The sequence below is a fragment of the Colobus angolensis genome, unplaced genomic scaffold (genome assembly GCF_000951035.1).
Source record: "Colobus angolensis palliatus isolate OR3802 unplaced genomic scaffold, Cang.pa_1.0 Scaffold184, whole genome shotgun sequence".
NCBI lineage: Eukaryota > Metazoa > Chordata > Mammalia > Primates > Cercopithecidae > Colobus > Colobus angolensis.
Window position 1 is genome coordinate 4,329,968 of NW_012114977.1, and position 19,846 is coordinate 4,349,813.

Genomic DNA, 19,846 nt, shown 5'->3' on the forward strand with positions numbered 1-19,846 from the left:
TCTTCCCCAGCCAGGGACCGCGGCGGGGACTCACCGACGTCAGTACAGCGGCGGCGACGGCGACGAGCACAAGGGTCTTGAGGATGCCGAGCCCAGGCCTGGCTCCCCGCGCCTCCCTGGGTCCTGGGCCGCGCCCTTTCCGGGCCCCCGAAGCTGCCGGGGCGCTCTGTCCCCGTTGTCCCATGGCAGGAGGGAACGCTCTTCGCCCCCCAGGCCCGTAGGTTTCAACTCTTAAAGTAGATCGGACGTCAGTCCGTGTATTTTGTGGGCAGGCACAGAGATTGCGGGGTTCGCAGGACACGTGCTGATTTCTGTGTCCAGGCAGAGTTGGGGCGGCGCGGCTGTACTTTCACTGCCCCCAGGCAGGCGTCATTCAGGGCGGGGCGAATCAGAGCCAATATGCAACTGCAAATTCCGCCACAGGTTGGTGACAAAAAATAAATAAATAATAAGAGCCTTGTCAACGTAACCCTCTAAGCACGTCCAAGTGGGGCGGGAAGGGGAAGGTATCGAAAGTAACCTTCGCCCTGGCAGCTACTCCCGGGTCTGTGGTTTGTTTCTGGGTCCTGACAGGCACCGAAACTGGGGGAGAATGAGTTGAGTGAGGCGCCTGGGGGAGTTGACGCCTCCCAGGATCGCGCGCTTGGCTGTGAAGAGACAGGGTCTTGAGGTTCAGAGTCCGCTTTCCAGGCGCGTCCTGATCCTCTCCCCTTCCCAGGGGCACCAGTCCTTCCTCTTCTCTCGTTCTCTTTCTTTCTTCTTTCCTTCTTTCTCATTTCTTTCCTTCCTTCTTTCTTCCTTCTCTTTCTTTCTTTCGTTCTTTTTTTTCTTTCTTTCTTCTTTTTCTTTCTCTTTTTCTTTTCCTTCCTTCCTGCTTACTCTTTCCTTCCTTCCTGCTTTCTCCTTCCTTCCTTCCTTCCTTCCCTCCTTTCTTTCTTTCTCTTTCCTCTCTCTCTTTCTTTCTTTTTCTTTTCTTTCTTTTGTGTGGTTTATTTTTTGAGACAGTCTCTCTGTGGCTCAGGTTGCTGTGCCCTGGTGTGATCCCTGCTCACTGCAACCTCCTCTCCCAGATTCAAGCAATGCTCCCATCTCAGCCTCCTGTGTAGCTGGTACTACAGGCCTGCACCACCACACCTGGCTAATTTTTGTAGTTTTAGTAGACATGGGGGTTCACTATGTTGGCCAAAAGACCACTGACCTAAGGGAGAAGACCACCCCTCATATTGTCTTATGCCCAATTTCTGCCTCCAAAGAAAGAAGAAGTAAAAACTAAAAGGCAGAAATGAAATCCACAGGCAGACATCCCAGCACCATGCCCTGGGCCTGGTAGTTAAAGATGGACATCTGACCTAACTGGTTACATTATCTATAGATTCCAGACATTGTATGGAAAAGCATTGTAAAAAATCCCTGTCCTGTTCTGTTCCATTCTGAGTATCGGTGCATGCAGCCCCCTAGTCATGTACCCCCTGCTTGCTCAATCAATCACAACCTTCTCACACGGACCCCCTTAGAGTTGTGAGCCCTTAAAAGGGACAGGAATTGCCCACTCAGGGAGGTTGGCTCTTGAGACAGGAGTCTTGCTGATGCTCCTGGCCAAATAAACCCCTTCCTTCTTTAACTTGGTGTCTGATGGGTTTTGTCTGCGGCTCTTCCCACTACAGAACCCAACTTACACTCACACCTAGTCCACAGATGTGTCTGTGTCCCTGCACCCTTGCTACACTTAGCTTTCATTTGTCACTAGTCTAGGAAATAAAACATGATACATCACATTGTTAGGTATTTTCATTCCTTCATGGTACTAGGGATTTTCAAGGATACAGGAGTTTTTGGTACTGGGAGTAGATGACCAGGGGATCCAGACAAGACAGCAGTGGAGGGCAGCAGGGAAGACTGAATTCCCAGCTGTCCACTTGGAAAACCGTGGTCAGCTGGGGCCAGTCCCTGCCACCCCCCATGCCTGTGAATGGAGATAAGGTCTCTGTCCTCAGGCTGTCAGGAGGGCATCAGATGAGCCCGGAGCTGAGCTCAGTTCCTGACCCCAGGTCCTAGGTCTGTCAACGTTGGGCTGGTCCAATCTCTATGCCAGGTCCTTCCACCCCATCCCTCTCTTTATCAAAGTAGGAATTAAGAAGATCCGAAGGCTCAGGCTTTCAGGTTGTCAGAGTACTGAAACTGGAGGCTGTGGATGGCTGCGCCCTGCCATGCTCCCAGTCCAGCTCCGTGACTCTGGTGTGGCCCCAGCTCCTTCCTGTAAAATGAGGAGATAAAAATCTTCAGCAGCCCTGTGTAAACTTCTGCAGGCTCTGTTAACAGGTATGGGAGGACAAATTGCATCCTCAGGGCTGGTGTCAGTCGCTCTGGACTCTGGATCCCCAGGGCACATGTCCTCTACTCAGCAGAGGCTGCACCTTCTCCTACCTGCACCTCAGTACCAGCTCTCTGAGCTTGGGGCAGAAGCTTCTGAAGACTGGGGTGGAGCGCCATGTGGAGAGGCCATGGAGGAACAGAGGAGCCAGAATTCAAATGAGGACAGCAATGGCACTGCAGGGTCACAGCCTTGTTTACCTGCCACGCTTCCAGTTGTCCTTCTGGTGGGCACGCAGCCCATGCCCCAGTTTGAAGAGTGAGCAGGAAAGGTCTCAATCCACGTGGCCACAGATGGCTGTTCACCCAGCCTCTACTGAGAGACCACAGTCCCAGTTCCGATCATCTGCCCTGTATCCAGGAGTGGCAGGGCAGTGAGGCTCTAGCTTCCAGGTTGGGGATGGGGAGAGTGGGGACAGTGGGGACAGTGCCATGCCCCGAGCCTGTGCTGTTGGGCAGCTGGTGTCCTGCTCCCAGCTAGAAACTGCACATCTTCATGTAGTGGATTTTCCTAACAACCTGGGGAGATGAGGGTAGATCGTTTTCCATGTTTTACAAGTGGCAAAATGAGATTCAGGAGCAATGTCTCCAGCATTTTTGGCCTCACCTTCTGTATAATAGCAGCCATATTTGGGCCTCTGAATGGCTAGAGTTCTCTGAGCAGCTGCTTCTCTGATCTCTGTCCTGCACTTGGCCTCTGGGAGCTCCTGTGGGTCCTCAGCAGAGTCCACAGGGCCCTCCCTGTGCTGCACCCTGGAGCCTGTCCTTAGGTGGTGAGCTGAAGCCACCACTGCACTCACCTCATGGGTTTTGGGGGAAAATGATTCACCCAGGAAGTAGACAGTGAGCTCTTTACTCTGGGAACACCTGTGCCTGGTGTCTGCTGGAGGCAGGGAGGACAAACAAACCCCATGTGAATCCTGCTCCCCGGAGCCCACAGTGTGGAGGGAGAGGTGACACCAGGGGTCATATAACTAATAGGAGGTAGCACAAGGGAGGCCTGAGATCTCACCACCCTTGCCTACCCCTCCTCCAGAGAGGCCGTGCTGGAGGGAGGCCATGCAGTTGTAAGGCCATAGGATGTGGTATTGTTGGCCTGGAAGATGGGGTTTGATTACAGCCACCAATGAGGGTCATGGAGGGAAGCTAAGTTCCCCTTTAAGGGTTAGTTAGTTAGTTTGTTTGTTTGTTTGGCTGGGCCTGATAATTAAATTGACTTAAGACAGGTCCACAGGAGAAAAGCACACAAATTAATATAATGCAAATTTTACATGGCACAGAAGATACAGTGAGAGTCAGTTACTTATATATTGAATTAGAACAAGTAACTTGTGAAGAAGCAAGTAAATATGTGGAGGCTAAAAAGATGAGTGATTCTATTCTTTTTTTTTTTTTTAATATCTGCTCCTTTAAGGAATAAAAAAGACAAGCTTACCTTTTAAAATGTATTTTATATATGTATACAATCTAAATTTATTTTTCTCTCCTTATCCCTGAATACTTTATTATTTTATTTTACTCTAAGTTCTGAAATACATGTGCAGAACATGCAAGTTTGTTACACAAGTATACATTTGCCATGGTTGTTTGCTGCACCTAACAACCCATTATCTAGGTTTTAGGCCCTGCATGCATTAGGTATTTATCCTAAGGCTCTCCCTCCCTTTGCCCCTCACCCCCTGACAGGCTCCAGTGTGTGATGTTCCCCTCACCATGTCCACATGTTCTTATTGTTCAACTTCTACTTATGAGTGAGAACATGCAGTGTTTGGTTTTCTGTTCCTGTGTTAGTTTGCTGAGAATGATGGCTTCCAGCTTCATCTATGTCCCTGCAAAGGACATGAACTCATTCTTTTTTATTGATGCATAGTATTCCATGGTGTATATGTGCCACATTTTTTTAATCCAGTCTATTATTGAAGGGCATTTGGGTTGGTTCCAAGTATTTGCTATTGTGAATAGTGCCACAGTAAACATACGTGTCCATGTCTCTTTATAGTAGAATGATTTATAATCCTTTGGGCATATATCCAGTAATGAGATTGCTGGGTCAAATGGTATTTCTGGTTCTAGATCTTTGAGGAATTGTCACACTGTCTTCCACAATGGTTGAACTAATTTACACTCCCACCAGCAGTGTAAAAGTGTTCCTATTTCTCCATAGCCTCACCAGCATCTGTTGTTTCCTGACTTTTTAAATAATCATCATTTTAACTGGCGTGAAATAGTATCTCATTGTGGTTTTGATTTGCATTTCTCTAATGACCAGTGATGATGAGCTTTTTTCACATGTTGGTTGGCCATATAAATGTCTTCTTTTGAGAAGTGTCTGTTCATATCCTTCACCCACTTTTTGATGGTTTTATTTTTGTTGTTGTTGTTGTAAATTTATTTAAGTTCCTTGTAGATTCTGGATATTAGACTTTTGTCAGACAGGTAGCTTGCAAAAATTTTCTCCCATTCTGTACATTGCCTGTTCACTCTGATGATAGTTTCTTTTGCTGTGCAAAAGCTCTTTAGTTTGATAAGATCCCATTTGTCAATTTTGGCTTTTGTTGCCATTGCTTTTGGTGTTTTAGTCATGAAGTCTTTGCCCATGCCTATGTCCTGAATGGTATTGCCTACGTTTTCTTCTAGGATTTTTATGGTTTTGGGTTTTACATTTAAGTCTTTAATCCATCTTGAGTTAATTTTTGTACAAGGTGTGAGGAAGGGGTCCAGTTTCTGTTTTCTGCATATGGCTAGCCAGTTTTCCCAGCACCATTTATTAAATAGGGAATCCTTTTAATAGATTGTTTGTTTTTGTCAAGTTTGTCGAAGATCAGATGGTTGTAGATGTGTGGTGTTATTTCTGAGGTCTCTGTTCTGTTTCATTTGACTGTATATCTGTTTTGGTACCAGTACCATGCTGTTTTGGTTACTGTAGCCTTGTAGTATAGTTTGAAGTCAGGTAGCGTAATGCCTCCAGTTTTGTTCTTTTTGCTTAGGATTATCTTGGCTATACGGGCTCCTTTTTGGTTTCATATGAAACTTAAAGCAGCTTTTTCTAGTTCTGTGAAGAAAGTCACTGGCAGCTTGATGGGAATAGCATTGAATCTATAAATTACTTTGGGCAGTATGGCCATTTTCATGAAATTAATTCTTCCTATCCATAAGCATGGAATGTTTTTCCATTTGTTTGTGTCCTCTTATATTTCCTTGGGCAGTGATTTGTAGTTCTCCTTGAAGAGGTCCTTCATGTCCCTTGTAAGCTGTATTCCTAGGTATTTTATTTCTTTGTAGCAGTTGTGAATAGGAGTTCACTCATGATTTGGCTCTCTGCTTATCTATTGTTGACGTATAGGAATGCTTGTGATTTTTGCACACTGATTTTGTATCCTGAGACTTTGCTGATGTTGCTTATCAGCTGAAGGAGGTTTTGGGCTGAGATGATGTGGTTTTCTAAATATACAATCATGTCGTCTGCAAACAGAGACAATTTGACTTCCTCTTTTCCTATTTGATCACCCTTTTTTTCTTTCTCTTGCCTGATTGCCCTGGCCAGAACTTCCAATACTATGTTGAATATGAGCGGTGAGAGAGGGCATCCTTTTCTTGTCTTGTGCTGGCTTTCAAAGGGAATGCTTCTAGCTTTTGCCCATTTAGTATGATATTGGCTATGGGTTTGTCATAAATAGCTCTTATTATTTTGAGAGATGTTCCATCACTACCTAGTTTATTGAGAGTTTTTAGCATGAAGGGATGTTGAACTTTATTGAAGGCCTTTTCTGCATCTATTGAGATAATCATGAAGTTTTTATCATTGGTTGTTTATGTGATGGATTATGTTTATTGATTTGCATATGTTGGATCAGCCTTGCATCCCAGGGATGAAGTCAACTTGATCTTGATGGATAAGCTTTTCGATGTGCTTGCTGGATTCAGTTTGTCAGTATTTTATTGAGGATTTTCGCAATGATGTTCATCAGGGATATTGGCCTGAATTTTCTTTTTTTGTTGTGTCTCAGCCAGGCTTTGGTATCAGGATGATGTTGGCCTCATAAAATGAGTTAGGAAGGAGTCCCTCTTTTTCTATTGTTTGGAATAGTTTCAGAAGGAATGGTATCAGTTCCTCTTTGTACCTCTGGTAGAATTCGGCTGTGAATCCGTCTGGTCCTGGGCTTTTTTTTTTTTTTTGGTTGGTAGGCTATTAATTGCTGCCTCAATTTCAGAACTTGTTATTGGTGTATTCCAAGATTCGACTTCTTCCTGGTTTAGATTTGGGAGGGTGTAGAGGTGTTTATAGTATTCTCTGATGGTAGTTTGTATTTCTGTGGGATCAGTGATGATATCCCTTTATCATTTTTTATTGTGTCTATTTGATTCTTCTCTCTTTTCTTATTAGTCCAGCTAGTGGTCCATTTACTTTGTTAATCTTTTCAAAAAACCAGCTCCTGGATTCATTGATTTTTTTAAAGGGGTTTTCATGTCTCTATCTCCTTCAGTTCTGCTCTGCTCTTAGCTATTTCTTGTCTTCTGCTAGCTTTTGAATTTGTTTGCTCTTGCTTCTCTAGTTCTTTTAATTGTGATATTAGGGTGTTGATTTTAGATCTTTCCAGCTTTCTGTTGTGGGCATATAGTGCTATACATTTCCCTCTTAACACTGCTTTAGCTGTGTCCCACAGATTCTGGTACATTGTGTCTTTCTTCTCATTGGTTTCAAAGAACTTCTTTATTTTTGCCTTAATTTCGTTATTTACCCAGTAGTCATTCAGGAGCAGGTTGTTACATTTCCATGTAGTTGTGCAGTTTTGAGTGAGTTTCTTAATCCTGAGTTCTAATTTGATTGCACTGTGGTCTGAGAGACTGTTATGATTTCCGTTCTTTTGCATTTGCTGAGGAGTGTTTTACTTCCAATTATGTGATCAATTTTATAATATGTGCTTTATGGTGCTGAGAAGAATGTATACTCTGTTGATTTGGGGTGGAGAGTTCTATAGATGTCTGTTAGGTCCACTTGGTCCAGAGCTGAGTTCAAGTCCTGAATAGCCTTGTTAATTTTCTGTCTCGTTGATCTAATATTGACAGTGGGGTGTTAAAGTCTCCCACTATTATTGTGTGGGAGTCTAAGTCTTTTTGTAGGTCTCTAAGAACTTGTTTTATGAATCTGGGTTCTCCTATGTCAGGTGCATATATATTTAGGATAGTTAACTCTTCTTGTTGCACTGATCCTTTTACCATTATGTAATGGCCTTCTTTGTCTTTTTTGATCTTTGTTTAAAGCTTGTTTTATCAGAGACTAGGATTGCAGCCCCTGTTTTTATTTATTATTATTATTATTGCTTTCCATTTGCTTGGTAAATATTCCTCCATCCCTTTATTTTGAGCCTATGTGTGTCTTTGCATGTGAGATGGGTCTCCTGAATACAGCACACAAATGGGTCCTGACTTTTTATCAAATTTGCCAGTCTGTGTCTTCTAATTGGGGCGTTTAGCCCATTTACATTTAAGGTTATTACTATGTGTGAATTTGATCCTGTCATCATGATGCTAGCTGGTTATTTTGCACATTAGTTGATGCAGTTTCTTTACAGTGTCATTGGTCTTTGTATTTTGGTGTATTTTTGCAGTGGCTGCTACCAGTTTTTCCTTTCCATATTTAGTGCTTCATTGGGGGCTCTTGTAAAACAAGCCTGGTGGTGACAAAATCCCTCAGCATTTGCTTGTCTGGAAAGAATTTTATTTCTCCTTTACTCATGAAGCTTAGTTTGGCTGGATATGAAATTCTGGGTTGAAAATTATTTTCTTTAAGAATGTTAAATATTGGCCCCCACTGTCTTCTGGCTTATAGGGTTTCTGCCGAGAGATCTGCTGTTAATCTGATGGGTTTCCCTTTGTAGGTAACCTGACCTTTCTCTCTGGCTGCCCTTAATATTTTTTCCTTTGTTTCAACCTTGGAAAATCTGACAATTATGTGTCTTGGGGTTGCTCTTCTTAAGGAATATCTTAGTGGTGTTCTCTGTATTTCCTGAATTTGAATGTTGGCCTGTCTTGCTAGGTTAGGGTGGTTCTCATGGATTATATCCTGAAGTGTGTTTTCCAACTTCGTTCCATTCTCCCTGTCACTTTCAGGTACACCAATCAATTGTAGGTTTAATATTTTCACATAGTCCCATATTTCTTGGAGGCTTTGTTCGTTCATTTTCATTCTTTTTTCTCTAATCTTGTCTTCATGCCTTATTTCATTAAGTTGATCTTCAATCTCTGATACCCTTTCTTGCACTTGATCGATTCAGCTATTGATACTTGGGTATGCTTCACAAAGTTCTTGTGCTGTGTTTTTCAGCTCCATCAGTTGATTTATGTTCCTCTCTAAACTGGTTATTCTAGTTAGCAGTTCCTGTAACCTTTCATCAAGGTTCTTAGCTTCCTTGCATTGGATTAGAACATGCTTCTTTAGCTCAGAGGAGTTTTTTATTACCCACCTTCTGAAGCCTACTTCTGTCAATTTATCAATCTCACTCTCCATCTAGTTTTGTGCCCTTGCTAGAGAGGAGTTGTGATCATTTGGGGAAGAAGAGGGATTCTGGTTTTTGGAATTTTCAGCATTTTTGCACTGGTTTTTCCTCATCTTCATGGATTTATCTACCTTTGATCTTTGAGGCTGATGACCTTTTGATGGGGTTTTAGTGGGGGTCTTTTATGGTGGTGTTGATGTTGTTGCTTTCTATTAGTTTTTCTTCTAACAGTCAGGCCCCTCTTCTGCATGTCTGCTGCAGTTTGCTGGAGGTCCACTTCAGCCTGTGTTCACCTGGATATCATTAGTGGTGGCTGCAGAACAGCAAAGATTGCTGCCTACTCTTTACTCTGGAAGCTTTGTCCCAGAGGGGCACTAGCCTGATGCCAGCAGGAGCTCTCCTGTTTGAGGTCGACCTGTGGTGCCTGGAACCCCTGTTGGGGGATTTCTCCCAGTCAGGAGGCACAGGGGTCAGGGACCCACTTGAGGAGGTAGTCTGTCCCTTAGCAGAGCTGGTGTGCTGTGCTGGGAGAATCCCTCTTGTCAGGATCACTTGCTGTCTTCAGAGCCGGCAGGCAGGAAGGATTAAATTCGCTGAAGCTGCGCCCACAGCCGCCCCTTCTCCCAGGTGCTCTGTCCCAGGAAGACAGGAGTTTTGTCTGTAAACTCCTGACTAGAGCTGTTGCCTTTCCTTCAGAGATGCCCTGATTAGTGAGGAGGAATCTAAAGAAGCAGTCTGGCCACATCTGCTTTGCCATGCCCACCCCAGACCTCCCAGACTCCTTAGCACTGTCATGGGAAAACTGCCTACTAAAACCTCAGTAATGGCAGACGTTCCTCCCCCAGCCAAACGCGATCGTCCCAGGTCAACTTCAGACTGCCATACTGGGAGCGAGAATTTCAAGCCAGTGGGTTCTTAGCTTGGTGGGCTCTATGGGAGGGGGACCCGCTGAGCGAGACCACTTGGCTCCCTGGCTTCAGCTCCCTTTCCAGGGGGAGTAAACAGGTTCTGTCTCGCTTGGGTTCCAGGCACCATGGGTAAGAAAAAATACTCTTGCAGCCAGCTCAGTGACTGCCCAAACAGTTTTGTGCTTGAAACCCAGGGCCCTGGTGGTGTAGACACAAGAGAATCTCCTCATCTGCAGGTTGCAAAAACCGTGAAAAACGTAGGAACCTGGCCGGGTAGCACAGTCCCTCAGGGCTTCCCTTGGCTGGGGGAGGGAGGTCCCTGGCTCCTTGCACTTCCCGGGTGAAGTGACACCCCACCCTGCTTCTGCTCACCCTCCGTGGGTTGGACCCACTGCCTAACCAGTCCCAATAAAATGAACTGGGTACCTCAGTTGGAAATACAGAAATCACCTACCTTCTGTGTCGGTCTCGCTGGGAGCTGCAAACAGGAGCTGTTCCTGTTGGGCTATTTTGGCCCCTCCCTCCAAGCTGACACTCTCAAGAGTGGTTCTATTCCAACAAGGTCTGTGCAGTACTCTCTTGGCCTCTACTTCTCACCCTTAAAAACAAAGAGTTTGGGCCGGGCGCGGTGGCTCAAGCCTGTAATCCCAGCACTTTGGGAGGCCGAGACGGGCGGATCACGAGGTCAGGAGATCGAGAGCATCCTGGCTAACACGGTGAAACCCCGTCTCTACTAAAAAATACAAAAAACTAGCCGGGCGACATGGCGGGCACCTGTAGTCCAGCTACTTGGGAGGCTGAGGCAGGAGAATGGCGTAAACCCAGGAGGCGGGGCTTGCAGTGAGCTGAGATCTGGCCATTGCACTGCAGCCTGGGCAGCAGAGCGAGACTCCGTCTCAAAAAAAAAAAAAAAAAAACCATAGAGTTTGATGTATCCCAGGGGACTTTCATGCCCTGCTTTTAGGAAACAGAAAAAAGGTCAAAAGGATCTTCTTGCACGTGCTGTTTTTCACTTGATCTTAGCCAAAGGGACAAGAAGCGATGCACCTGTTGTTTTTCAATAGCCTTTAATTCATAATAGTCAATTGGCCAGGGTGGGCAGGGTGCAATGGCTCACACCTGTAGTCCTGCCAAGGCGGGCAGATCACTTGAGCCCAGGAGTTCAAGACTAGCCTGGGAAACATAGCAAAACCCACCTCTACAAACAACAACAAAACCCACAGAAAATTAGCCTGGTGTGGTGGCATGCTCCTGTAGTCCCAGCTATTTGGGAGGCTGATGTGGGAGGATCACCTGAGCCTGGGAGGTCGAGGCTGTAGTAAGCCGTGTTCACACCACTGCACTGCAGCCTGGGAGACAGAGTGAGACCCTGGCTCAAAAAAAAATTCTTTTAGTAATGGTTATGCTATTCAGAGTGTGCACTGAAATACAGCACATCCCGTAAGTCAGGCTCTATTCAGACCCCTTCATACAAATTCACACATTTAATTCTGACAGCAGCCTGACTGTGCCAGAACTATGATTAAGTTGGTTCTCTTGTGTGAGACACAGATCAACTCAGTAACTTGCTGAAGGTCACACGGATATTCTCAGGGTGGGGGGTGGCTGGCAGGAGCGGGGGCACTGGGGGATGGGTGAGCCAATCTCAGGGGAGCAGCACCCACTGCCCGACTGGCTTCTGCTGCCTTTCCCAGGGGAGAATTTGGGGCTCAGCTCTTTCTGGGTCACTGCTGGGAGGTCTCCAAGAGCTCATTTAATGACACTTCCTGTTTTCAGAAGAGAGAAACATGAAGTTTCTCTCTTCACGTTTAGAAAGGAAGGGAAGTGACTTCCCCGGACTCCTGCATCTCTTTAGTGGCTGGCCCTGGTCTTGTACAGGGACAAAAAGAAACTCCATAAACCTCAGAAGTAGATCCCAGGCCACAGAAAGACTGAGAGAACAAGTCTGAGTTGATGTCTGGTCTTCTGAGTGACTGCTCAGTTCAGCGTCAACTAGCAGCTTTAAGGGTGTGTGTGCCCTGCAGAGGAAAGAGGAGCCTGCTTGGCTTGAGGGAGGGTGAGGGCCACACTGGGCTGTGGAACCACCTACCTATTGCATCACCAGTGGGGGATGTGCATAACCAGGAAACCCCCAGCTAATGACTCATCTGGAGAGGAGCCTGGATCTGCAGAGCCTTGCAGGAGAGGACCTGAGCAAGCCTCCACCCTCCTCCCTTCTCATTCTCCTTCTCTCCCCACCATCCCTCTGGCATGCTGCTCTCTCTCTCTCTCTCTCTCTCTCTCTCTCCCTCTCACACACACACACACACACACACACACCAGGAAAAAGTTCAAGTCTGACACAATTCTATGGACTGACAAAGTCACACATCTCTGGCCACACACCCGTTCTCCCTCAATCAGAGGCCGCATCCTGCACAGCCTTGTCCCCACCTCATTTGTTTTTACTCCCCTCCCCCATTACTTTGACTTCCTATTTGTCTGGGATTCTGTCTGTGTGGACTTTCCCCACTATGTCCACTACTGTCCCTGCCACTGATGGCATTTGTCACCTCTGCCTGAGCAGCCCCTCCAGACTCTTCACAAGTTCATGGACTTTGGGATTGATGATGGCTGTGCCTCAGCTCCTGTGAATGGAAACTGTGCTAAGGAAAGGAAGGGCTGTGCTGTGTTCCTGATACTCCACGGCTCCTTGCATGTGTGGTCACCAGGCGCCTACATGTCTTCCATGAGTGAATGAATGGGTAATGTGGATTCTAGGAAGCTGCACTAATGCAGATGTTGTGTCCTCAGCCTGCTCATAGAGTGTGTTAAACGTGAGAGGTGGGGAGTGTGGCAGGCAGGCCAAGGACAGAACACAGGATCTGAACAGAGTGCAGAGGATCACCCACATCCAGAGTCACCAGGACCATTGTCATGTTTTCACCAGAGACATCGCCCATCAGATCAGCACTTCAGAGATAATTGTTTGCCCAGTGCAGAGTGGATTGGGTGGGTGACCTCAGACATGGCCTGGGCAGCATTTAAGATGGGTCCTAGTGGTTGGGGTGAGGGTCAGGTTGCATTATCATGAAGAAGGCAAGTGGCAGCTGAGGTGGATCTGAGGGAAATGATGATAATGCAGGCCGGTGATGCAATGGATTTGGTAAGAAGAGGAAAGAGGTTCAAGGTAGAATTCTGGTTTTTCTAATCTGAGATTTGGCTGAGGTCGTTACCAAATATGGAGTAAATGGGCGTAAAGTGGCTTTAAGAATTAGGAATGTGAATATGATCTTGGAGATGCTATGGACACGTCATTGCTAGTAGACCCACAGGACACAAAATGCTTCAGGCCGAAGAGATCTGACACCAAATGGAAACCTGGATCTGAAGGAAGAAAGGAAGGTCACCAGAAATATAAAGTTAGGGAAAATGTAAAGGATTATTACTCCTTCTTAGTTTCTTGAAAATATGTACTATCAATGATGATAACATTGCTGTGAGGTTTGTAAAGTATGCATAGTTAAGGCTTAGGAATAGTGGGTGGTGATTAATGGACCTATCTTGTTGCGAGTCTCTTAAGCTTTCCATTAATATCACACAATTAATTCAGCAACACAACTCAACCATGAAAAGGAATGCAGTACTGCTGCGCATGGCCACGGGGATGGATTTCAAAATGATCATGTCATGTGAAGGAATCCAAGCAGAATGCATACCATCTGATTCTATTTCTTATTAAAATGCAACTAATCTCTTGTGACAAAAAGCAGATGAATCGTTGCTGGGGACATAGGAACAAAGCAGAAGAGAGGATTACATTGAAGCATGAAGACATTCTGGGGGTGGCAGACATGTCATTATCTTATTGTGATAGTTTCATAGTGTATACTTACATCTCTACCAAACTACACATTTTAAAAATGTGCACTTTGTTTTATATCCATTATACCTCAATAAATTCATTTTTTAAAAAACTTTAAATAGAATATAAACACTTGAGTGTACACTGTATTCCCTATAGCACTTGCACATAGATCAGGAAATATGTACATACTAAAAGTCAGTATCTGGTCAGGTGCAGTAGCTCATGCCTGTAATCCCAGCACTTTGGAAGGGTGGAGGTGGGTGGATCACAAGGTCAAGAGATAGAGACTATCCTGGCCAACATGGTGAAACCCCATCTCTACTAAAAAATACAAAAAATTAGCTGGGTGTTGGTGGCACAAGCCTGTAGTCCCAGATACTCGGGAGGCTGAGGCAGAAGAATCACTTGAACCCTGGAGGTGGAGGTTGCAGTGAGCCAAGATCACGCCACTGCACTCCAGCCTGTAACGGAGCAAGACTTCGTTTCAAAACAAAACAAAACAAAAACAACAAAAGGCAGTATCCAATTAAAATGGAATCCTAAAAGGTAAATAACATTAAAATGTGCAGGGGAAAAAGGAGCAAAAAAATTAGACTAGACAATCATTGCTTAAATGGTAAACTTATACATCTATTTCAACTGTATCAATTATTGCACTAACTGTAAATCCACTGACCACTACAGTTCAAAGGTAGAAATGGTTAGAAGGGCTGAGAAAGCAACCAGATCTTGTCTATAAGAGATGGGACTTAAAAAGGAAGACATGGATGCTGTCTGTTGAAAGTAAATGGATGGGAAAAGATACGTCATGCAAATCCTAAGGCCAAGAAAACTGTTATGGCTATCTCAGTATCAGACATAGCTGATTTTGTTAGCAGTGGACGAGATCCAAGTTACCCTACGTTGATAGTGGCGAATCTGGACGGGTCCACAGCCACTTCAGCTCTTCGCCTCCTGATAAGAAAGAACTTGAGTGAGGGTCATAAGGCAGAAGGAGAGATGGAGGCAAGTTTTAGAGCAGTTGTGAGTTTATTAAAAAGCTTTAGAACAGAAAGGAAAGGAAAGGAAAAAGGAAAGGAAAGGAAAGGAAAGGAAAAAGGAAAGGAAAGGAAAGGAAAAAGGAAAGGAAAGGAAAGGAAAGGAAAAAGGAAAGGAAAGGAAAGGAAAAAGGAAAGGAAAGGAAAAAGGAAAGAAAGGAAAGGAAAGGAAAAAGGAAAGAAAGGAAAAAGGAAAGAAAGGAAAGGAAAGGAAAGGAAAGGAAAGGAAAGGAAAGGAAAGGAAAGGAAAGGAAAGGAAAGGAAAGGAAAGGAAAGGAAAGGAAAACACAACTTGGAAGATGGCCAAGCACGTGACTTGAGAAGCCAAATGGGCAGCCTGACCTTGTGACTTGGGGATTTATACGTTGGCATACTTCCAGGATCTTGCCTTGCTTCTCCCCTGTCCTGAAATCTTGTTGGGAAGCTGCTGATCAGTTTCAGGTGCTTTCTATTTATTAGGAGCCTGCCTTTCCCTGGCATCGGCTGTAACTAGTTACTACTTTAGAGAAACAGTTAAAAACCACCATCACCTGATATTCACTCAACCCTCCTAGTGTAAGAAGCAGGGGGAGCCCTGTCCTGCCCTGCTCATTCCTGACTAGCTATATAAGGTAACAATTGTAGGACATAGAATATTATGGGAGATCAAAAACAACCTTGCAGTTAAAAAGGTTAATTCATCAGGGAGTATAATAATAATCACAAATTGTATATGCCTAGTAATACAGCTTCAAAACACTTGAAGCAAAAATGGAATGAAAGTGAGATTAAATCAGCTCTTTCTCTGCAATTGACAGAACAATCAGATGAAAACACTAGCAAAGTGGCAAGCGACCTGCACATCGTCAACCACCTTGATTTAATTGACATTTATTTATTTATTAGTAGAGATGGGGTTTCACTGTGTTAGCCAGGATGGTCTCGATCTCCTGACTTTGTGATCCACCTGCCTCGGCCTCCCAAAGTGCAGGGATTACAGGCGTGAGCCACCGCACCCGGCCACCAATTTAATTGACATTTAACGAGCAGGAGTGGAACATCCACTGAAGACTCATTCTTTTCAACTCTGGTTCTTTCACCAAGATGGACCACATTCTGAGCTATAAAACATGTCTAAAGAAATTTAAAAGGAGTGAAATCATATACGATATGATTTTTAAGCTTAATGAAACTAAACTGGAAATCAGTAACAATATCCATAGAGAAATCCAAAATTTGGATATTGAACAACACAATTCTAAAATATCTGTGGTTCAACAAAGAAATCAAAAGGGAAGGTTAAATATTTCAAAATAAATCATGACAATATAACACATCACAACTTGTGGGAAGTGGCTAACAGTGCCCAGGGTGAAACGTGCGTCTTTCAATATTTCTATTAAGGAATTGGAGGTTGGGAGATGGGGAGTTACTACTGAAGGGTAAGAAGTTACTTTTTGGAGTGATGAAAATATTCTAAAATTGATTATAGTGATGATTGCATAGTTATGAGTGTATTTAAAAACTATGGAAATGTAGGCTTTAAATGGGTGAACTACAAGAATAATTATAACTATTAATTATGTGAATTGTGCCTCACTAAAGCTGTCAAAAAAAGGAAACACATGAAATCTATGACCTGAATATCCACATTAATGAATCATAAAATATAAGCGTAAATTTAAACCAATCAAAGTAACAAGGAGGAATATAAGTTAAGGAAATAGAATACAAACCATAAAAATAATTGACAAAATGGACTTGGTGTGGTGGCTTACACCTGTAACCCCAGCACTTTGAGAGGCCCAGGCAGGCAGAACACTTGAGCTTAGGAGGTAGATCAGTCTGGGCAACATGGCGAAACACCATCTCTATAAAACGTACAAAAATTAGCCGGGCGTTGTGACACATGTCTGTCTGTGGTCCCTACCACTTAGGGGACTGAGGTGGGAGGATCGCTAGAGCCCTGGAGGCAGAGATGGTAGTGAGCAGAGATCATGCCACTGCCCTCCAACCTGGATTACAGACGGAGACCCTGGGAAAAAAAAAAGAAAGGAAGGAAGGAAGGAAGGAAGGAATGAAGGAAGGAAGGAAGGAAGGAAGGAAGGAAGGAAGGAAGGAAGGAAGGAAGGAAGGAAGGAAGAAATTGACAAAATGAAAAGCTGTTCTGAAAGAATCAAAAAACCTAATAAACACCTTGTTAGATCACAGGGAGTAAGAGCTCAAGAGCAGAGAAAGAAGATGCAGACATTGCCTGAACCTAGAGGGACCCCAGCCTGGAAAAAGGGGGGTTTAAGGGCCACACAGTAGCTTCACTGCCACCAACTACTGGACAGGCTTTGATGTGCAAGAAGGCTATATTTTGTCTTATTTAGATCTAGGCAGTTGAACTGGGCCCAACATAAGCAACTTTCGTTGTAACCATTTTGGTTTTGCTACTTTAAAACACTCCCAACTTAAAGAAAAGTTACAAAAAGTATACAAAACAACCAGCTGAAAAACAGCTGTTGAAATGATGGACACTATTACTGAATTCTTCAGTGTGTACTTTCTACAAACAAGGAAATTAACATCAACACTTTACCACTATCTAATATGCAGACTCTATTCTGATTCTCCAGTTGCCTTCTAGTTGTCATTTACAACATGGAGATCATAGCCAGGATCCCTGAATTGCTGTTTCATCTTTTTCTGTCACTCTTTGATATTTAGTGGGACACGAACACTTTGATATTTAGTGGGAACAGCTTGTCAAGGTCGTTTGAAAAGCAGAAATTAATTACTTAATGTTTGATGCATATCCTAACTTTCTTTAAGGTTATATATATTATAACCCTCATTTGTAAACATGTGTATGTTTATGTGTGTGTCTGTGTGTGTTTGTGTGTGTGAGAGAGACAGAATTCACACATTGGTCAATCAAACACTTGGTCAAACTAAATATATTAGGTAGTATTTCTGCCTGAAGGGCTCATATGTGATTTTTTAAGTTATTCTTATAAAATATTTTCTTGCCAACCACAGTGGCATGTGCCTGTTATCCAAGTTATTTGGGAGACTGAGGCAGGAGGATCACTTCAGGCCAGGAATTCGAGCCTATAGTGGGATATGATCACACCTGTAAATAGCCACTGCATTCCAGCCTGGACAACATAGCAAGACTCTGTATCAAGAAACCAAAATAACTTCTTGTTCACATTTTCTGTGGTAAATGTATTTTATGTTATAATATGAGAAAAGGATACAGAGGTATTTTTCTTTATAGAAAATAGCTGCTGTAACAGGCCAAGGGACAAACACAGATGCAAAAGAATGAAAGTTCGGAACTGGAAAAAAGTCCAAGCTCTGATGGGTTTTCTTGCCTGGGGTGAAGGGAATGGAGCCTGGGAGAGGTGGGATCTGGAAGCCACTCACGCCCATCTCTGCCTTGTCCTCACAGGTCCAAGTTGACTCTGCCACCTTCCCCCGGCAGGACGAAGTTCTCCAGCAGACAGTGGCCCCACAACAACAGAAGGACAGCTTTGAGGAAGATGAGTGTCCAGCAGGTGCACTCTTATTTTTAAAAATCAATTTATTTTTAATTGACAGATAAACATAATTGACAGATAAACATTATATATATTTATAGTGTACACCATGATGTGTTTACATTTTTACACATTGTGGAATGCCGAAATCAAGCTAATTCACATATTTATCATGTATTTGTGGTAAGAACACTTAAAATCTGCTCAGCAATTTTCAGCTGTACGGATACACAGCCCTGGGATAAGCCCTCTTTGCCTTCCTCATCTGTGGGTTCTGCATCCATAGTTGCAACCAACACTGATCAAAAATATGCGGATACTTTCCACCCTTTTCTTCTTTTCCTATACCTGTACCACATGTTTTTTAAATCACAAGAAGTTAAAAGGAAGGAAACAAACAAAAAATGTCAACAATTACTACACACTGCTGAATCACATTGCACATTTGTTTTTTAATTTGCAGAGATCCCGTCTTGCTATGTTGCCCAGGCTGGTCTCAAACTCCTGGCCTCAAGTGATCCTTCCACCTTGACCTCTCAAAGCGGTGGAATTACAGGCATAAGCCACTGCACTCATCCAAATTGCATGTTTTTTGAAGGTAGTAAATGCAGAGTCACACATCTACCATACTATAGAAAGGCACTCAGTCATTGTGGGAGTGCCCTAACACTTTCTCCAGTCCCCAGACCTTTTAAATTCAGGTAAATACAGCAGATAATTTCTTGTGAATCTTTGCAGAAATCTTTATGCATATGCCATCTATATTCATACATGAATATGTACCTTTTATTGACATTACAGGGATTATATTATATGTAATACACAGCCAAAGAAAACTTTTTTTCATGTTTGTTTTTTCCTTTTTCAACTTTTATTTTAGATTAGAGGGTGTATGTGCAGGTTTGTTACCTGGGCATATTGGGTGATGCTGAAGTTTGGGGTATGAATGATCCCATCACCCAGGTAGTGAGCATAGTACCCAACAATTAGCTTTTCAACCCTTCCTCCACTCCCTTCCTACCCCTTGTAGTAGTTTCTAGTGTCTATTGCTGCCATCTTTATGTTCATGAGTAAGCAGTCTTTAGTTCCTACTTACAAGTGAGAACATACAGTATTTGGTTTTGCATTCCTGCATTAATTGGCTTACAATAATGGCCTCCAACTCCATCCATGTAGCTGTAAATGATATGATTTCATTTTTTATGGCTGCATAGTATTCCATGGTGCATGCGTGTGTGTGTGTGTGTGTGTGTGTGTGTGTGTGTGATATATATATCTCACATTTTCTTTATCCAATCCACTGTTGATGGACACTTAGGCTGATCCCATGTCATTGTTGTTGTGAATAGTGGTGTCTTTTTGGCAGAATTATTTGTTTTATTCTCTCTATATACCCAGTAGTGGGTTGGCTCAGTTAAATAGTAGTTGTTTTTAAATTCTTTGAGTAATCTCCAAATTCCTTTCCACAGTGGCTGAACTAATTTACATTCCCACCATAAATATAGGCCAGGCACGGTGGCTCACGCCTGTAATCCCAACACTTTGAGAGGCTGAGATGGGTGGATCACAAGGTCAGCAGTTCAAGACCAGCCTGGCCAATATGGTGAAACCCTGTCTGCACTAAAAATACAAAAAAATTAGCTGGGCGTGATGGTGCACACCTGTAATCCTAGATACTAGG

At 43.7% G+C, this 19,846-nt stretch overlaps 2 protein-coding genes across 3 annotated transcripts in view; one reads left to right on the forward strand and one right to left on the reverse strand.

The window, feature by feature from the left end:
* TNFRSF10B (tumor necrosis factor receptor superfamily, member 10b) overlaps window positions 1-489 on the reverse strand; it is a 54,419-nt gene extending 53,930 nt beyond the window's left edge. For both annotated transcript variants that reach the window (XM_011939853.1, XM_011939852.1), the window contains exon 1: window positions 35-489. In XM_011939853.1, the coding sequence (XP_011795243.1) occupies window positions 35-184 (150 nt within the window). In that variant the 5' untranslated portion in view covers window positions 185-489. The remainder of the gene's footprint in view (window positions 1-34) is intronic.
* LOC105510194 (tumor necrosis factor receptor superfamily member 10D-like) overlaps window positions 1-19,846 on the forward strand; it is a 25,202-nt gene that overhangs the window by 517 nt on the left and 4,839 nt on the right. The window lies entirely within an intron of this gene.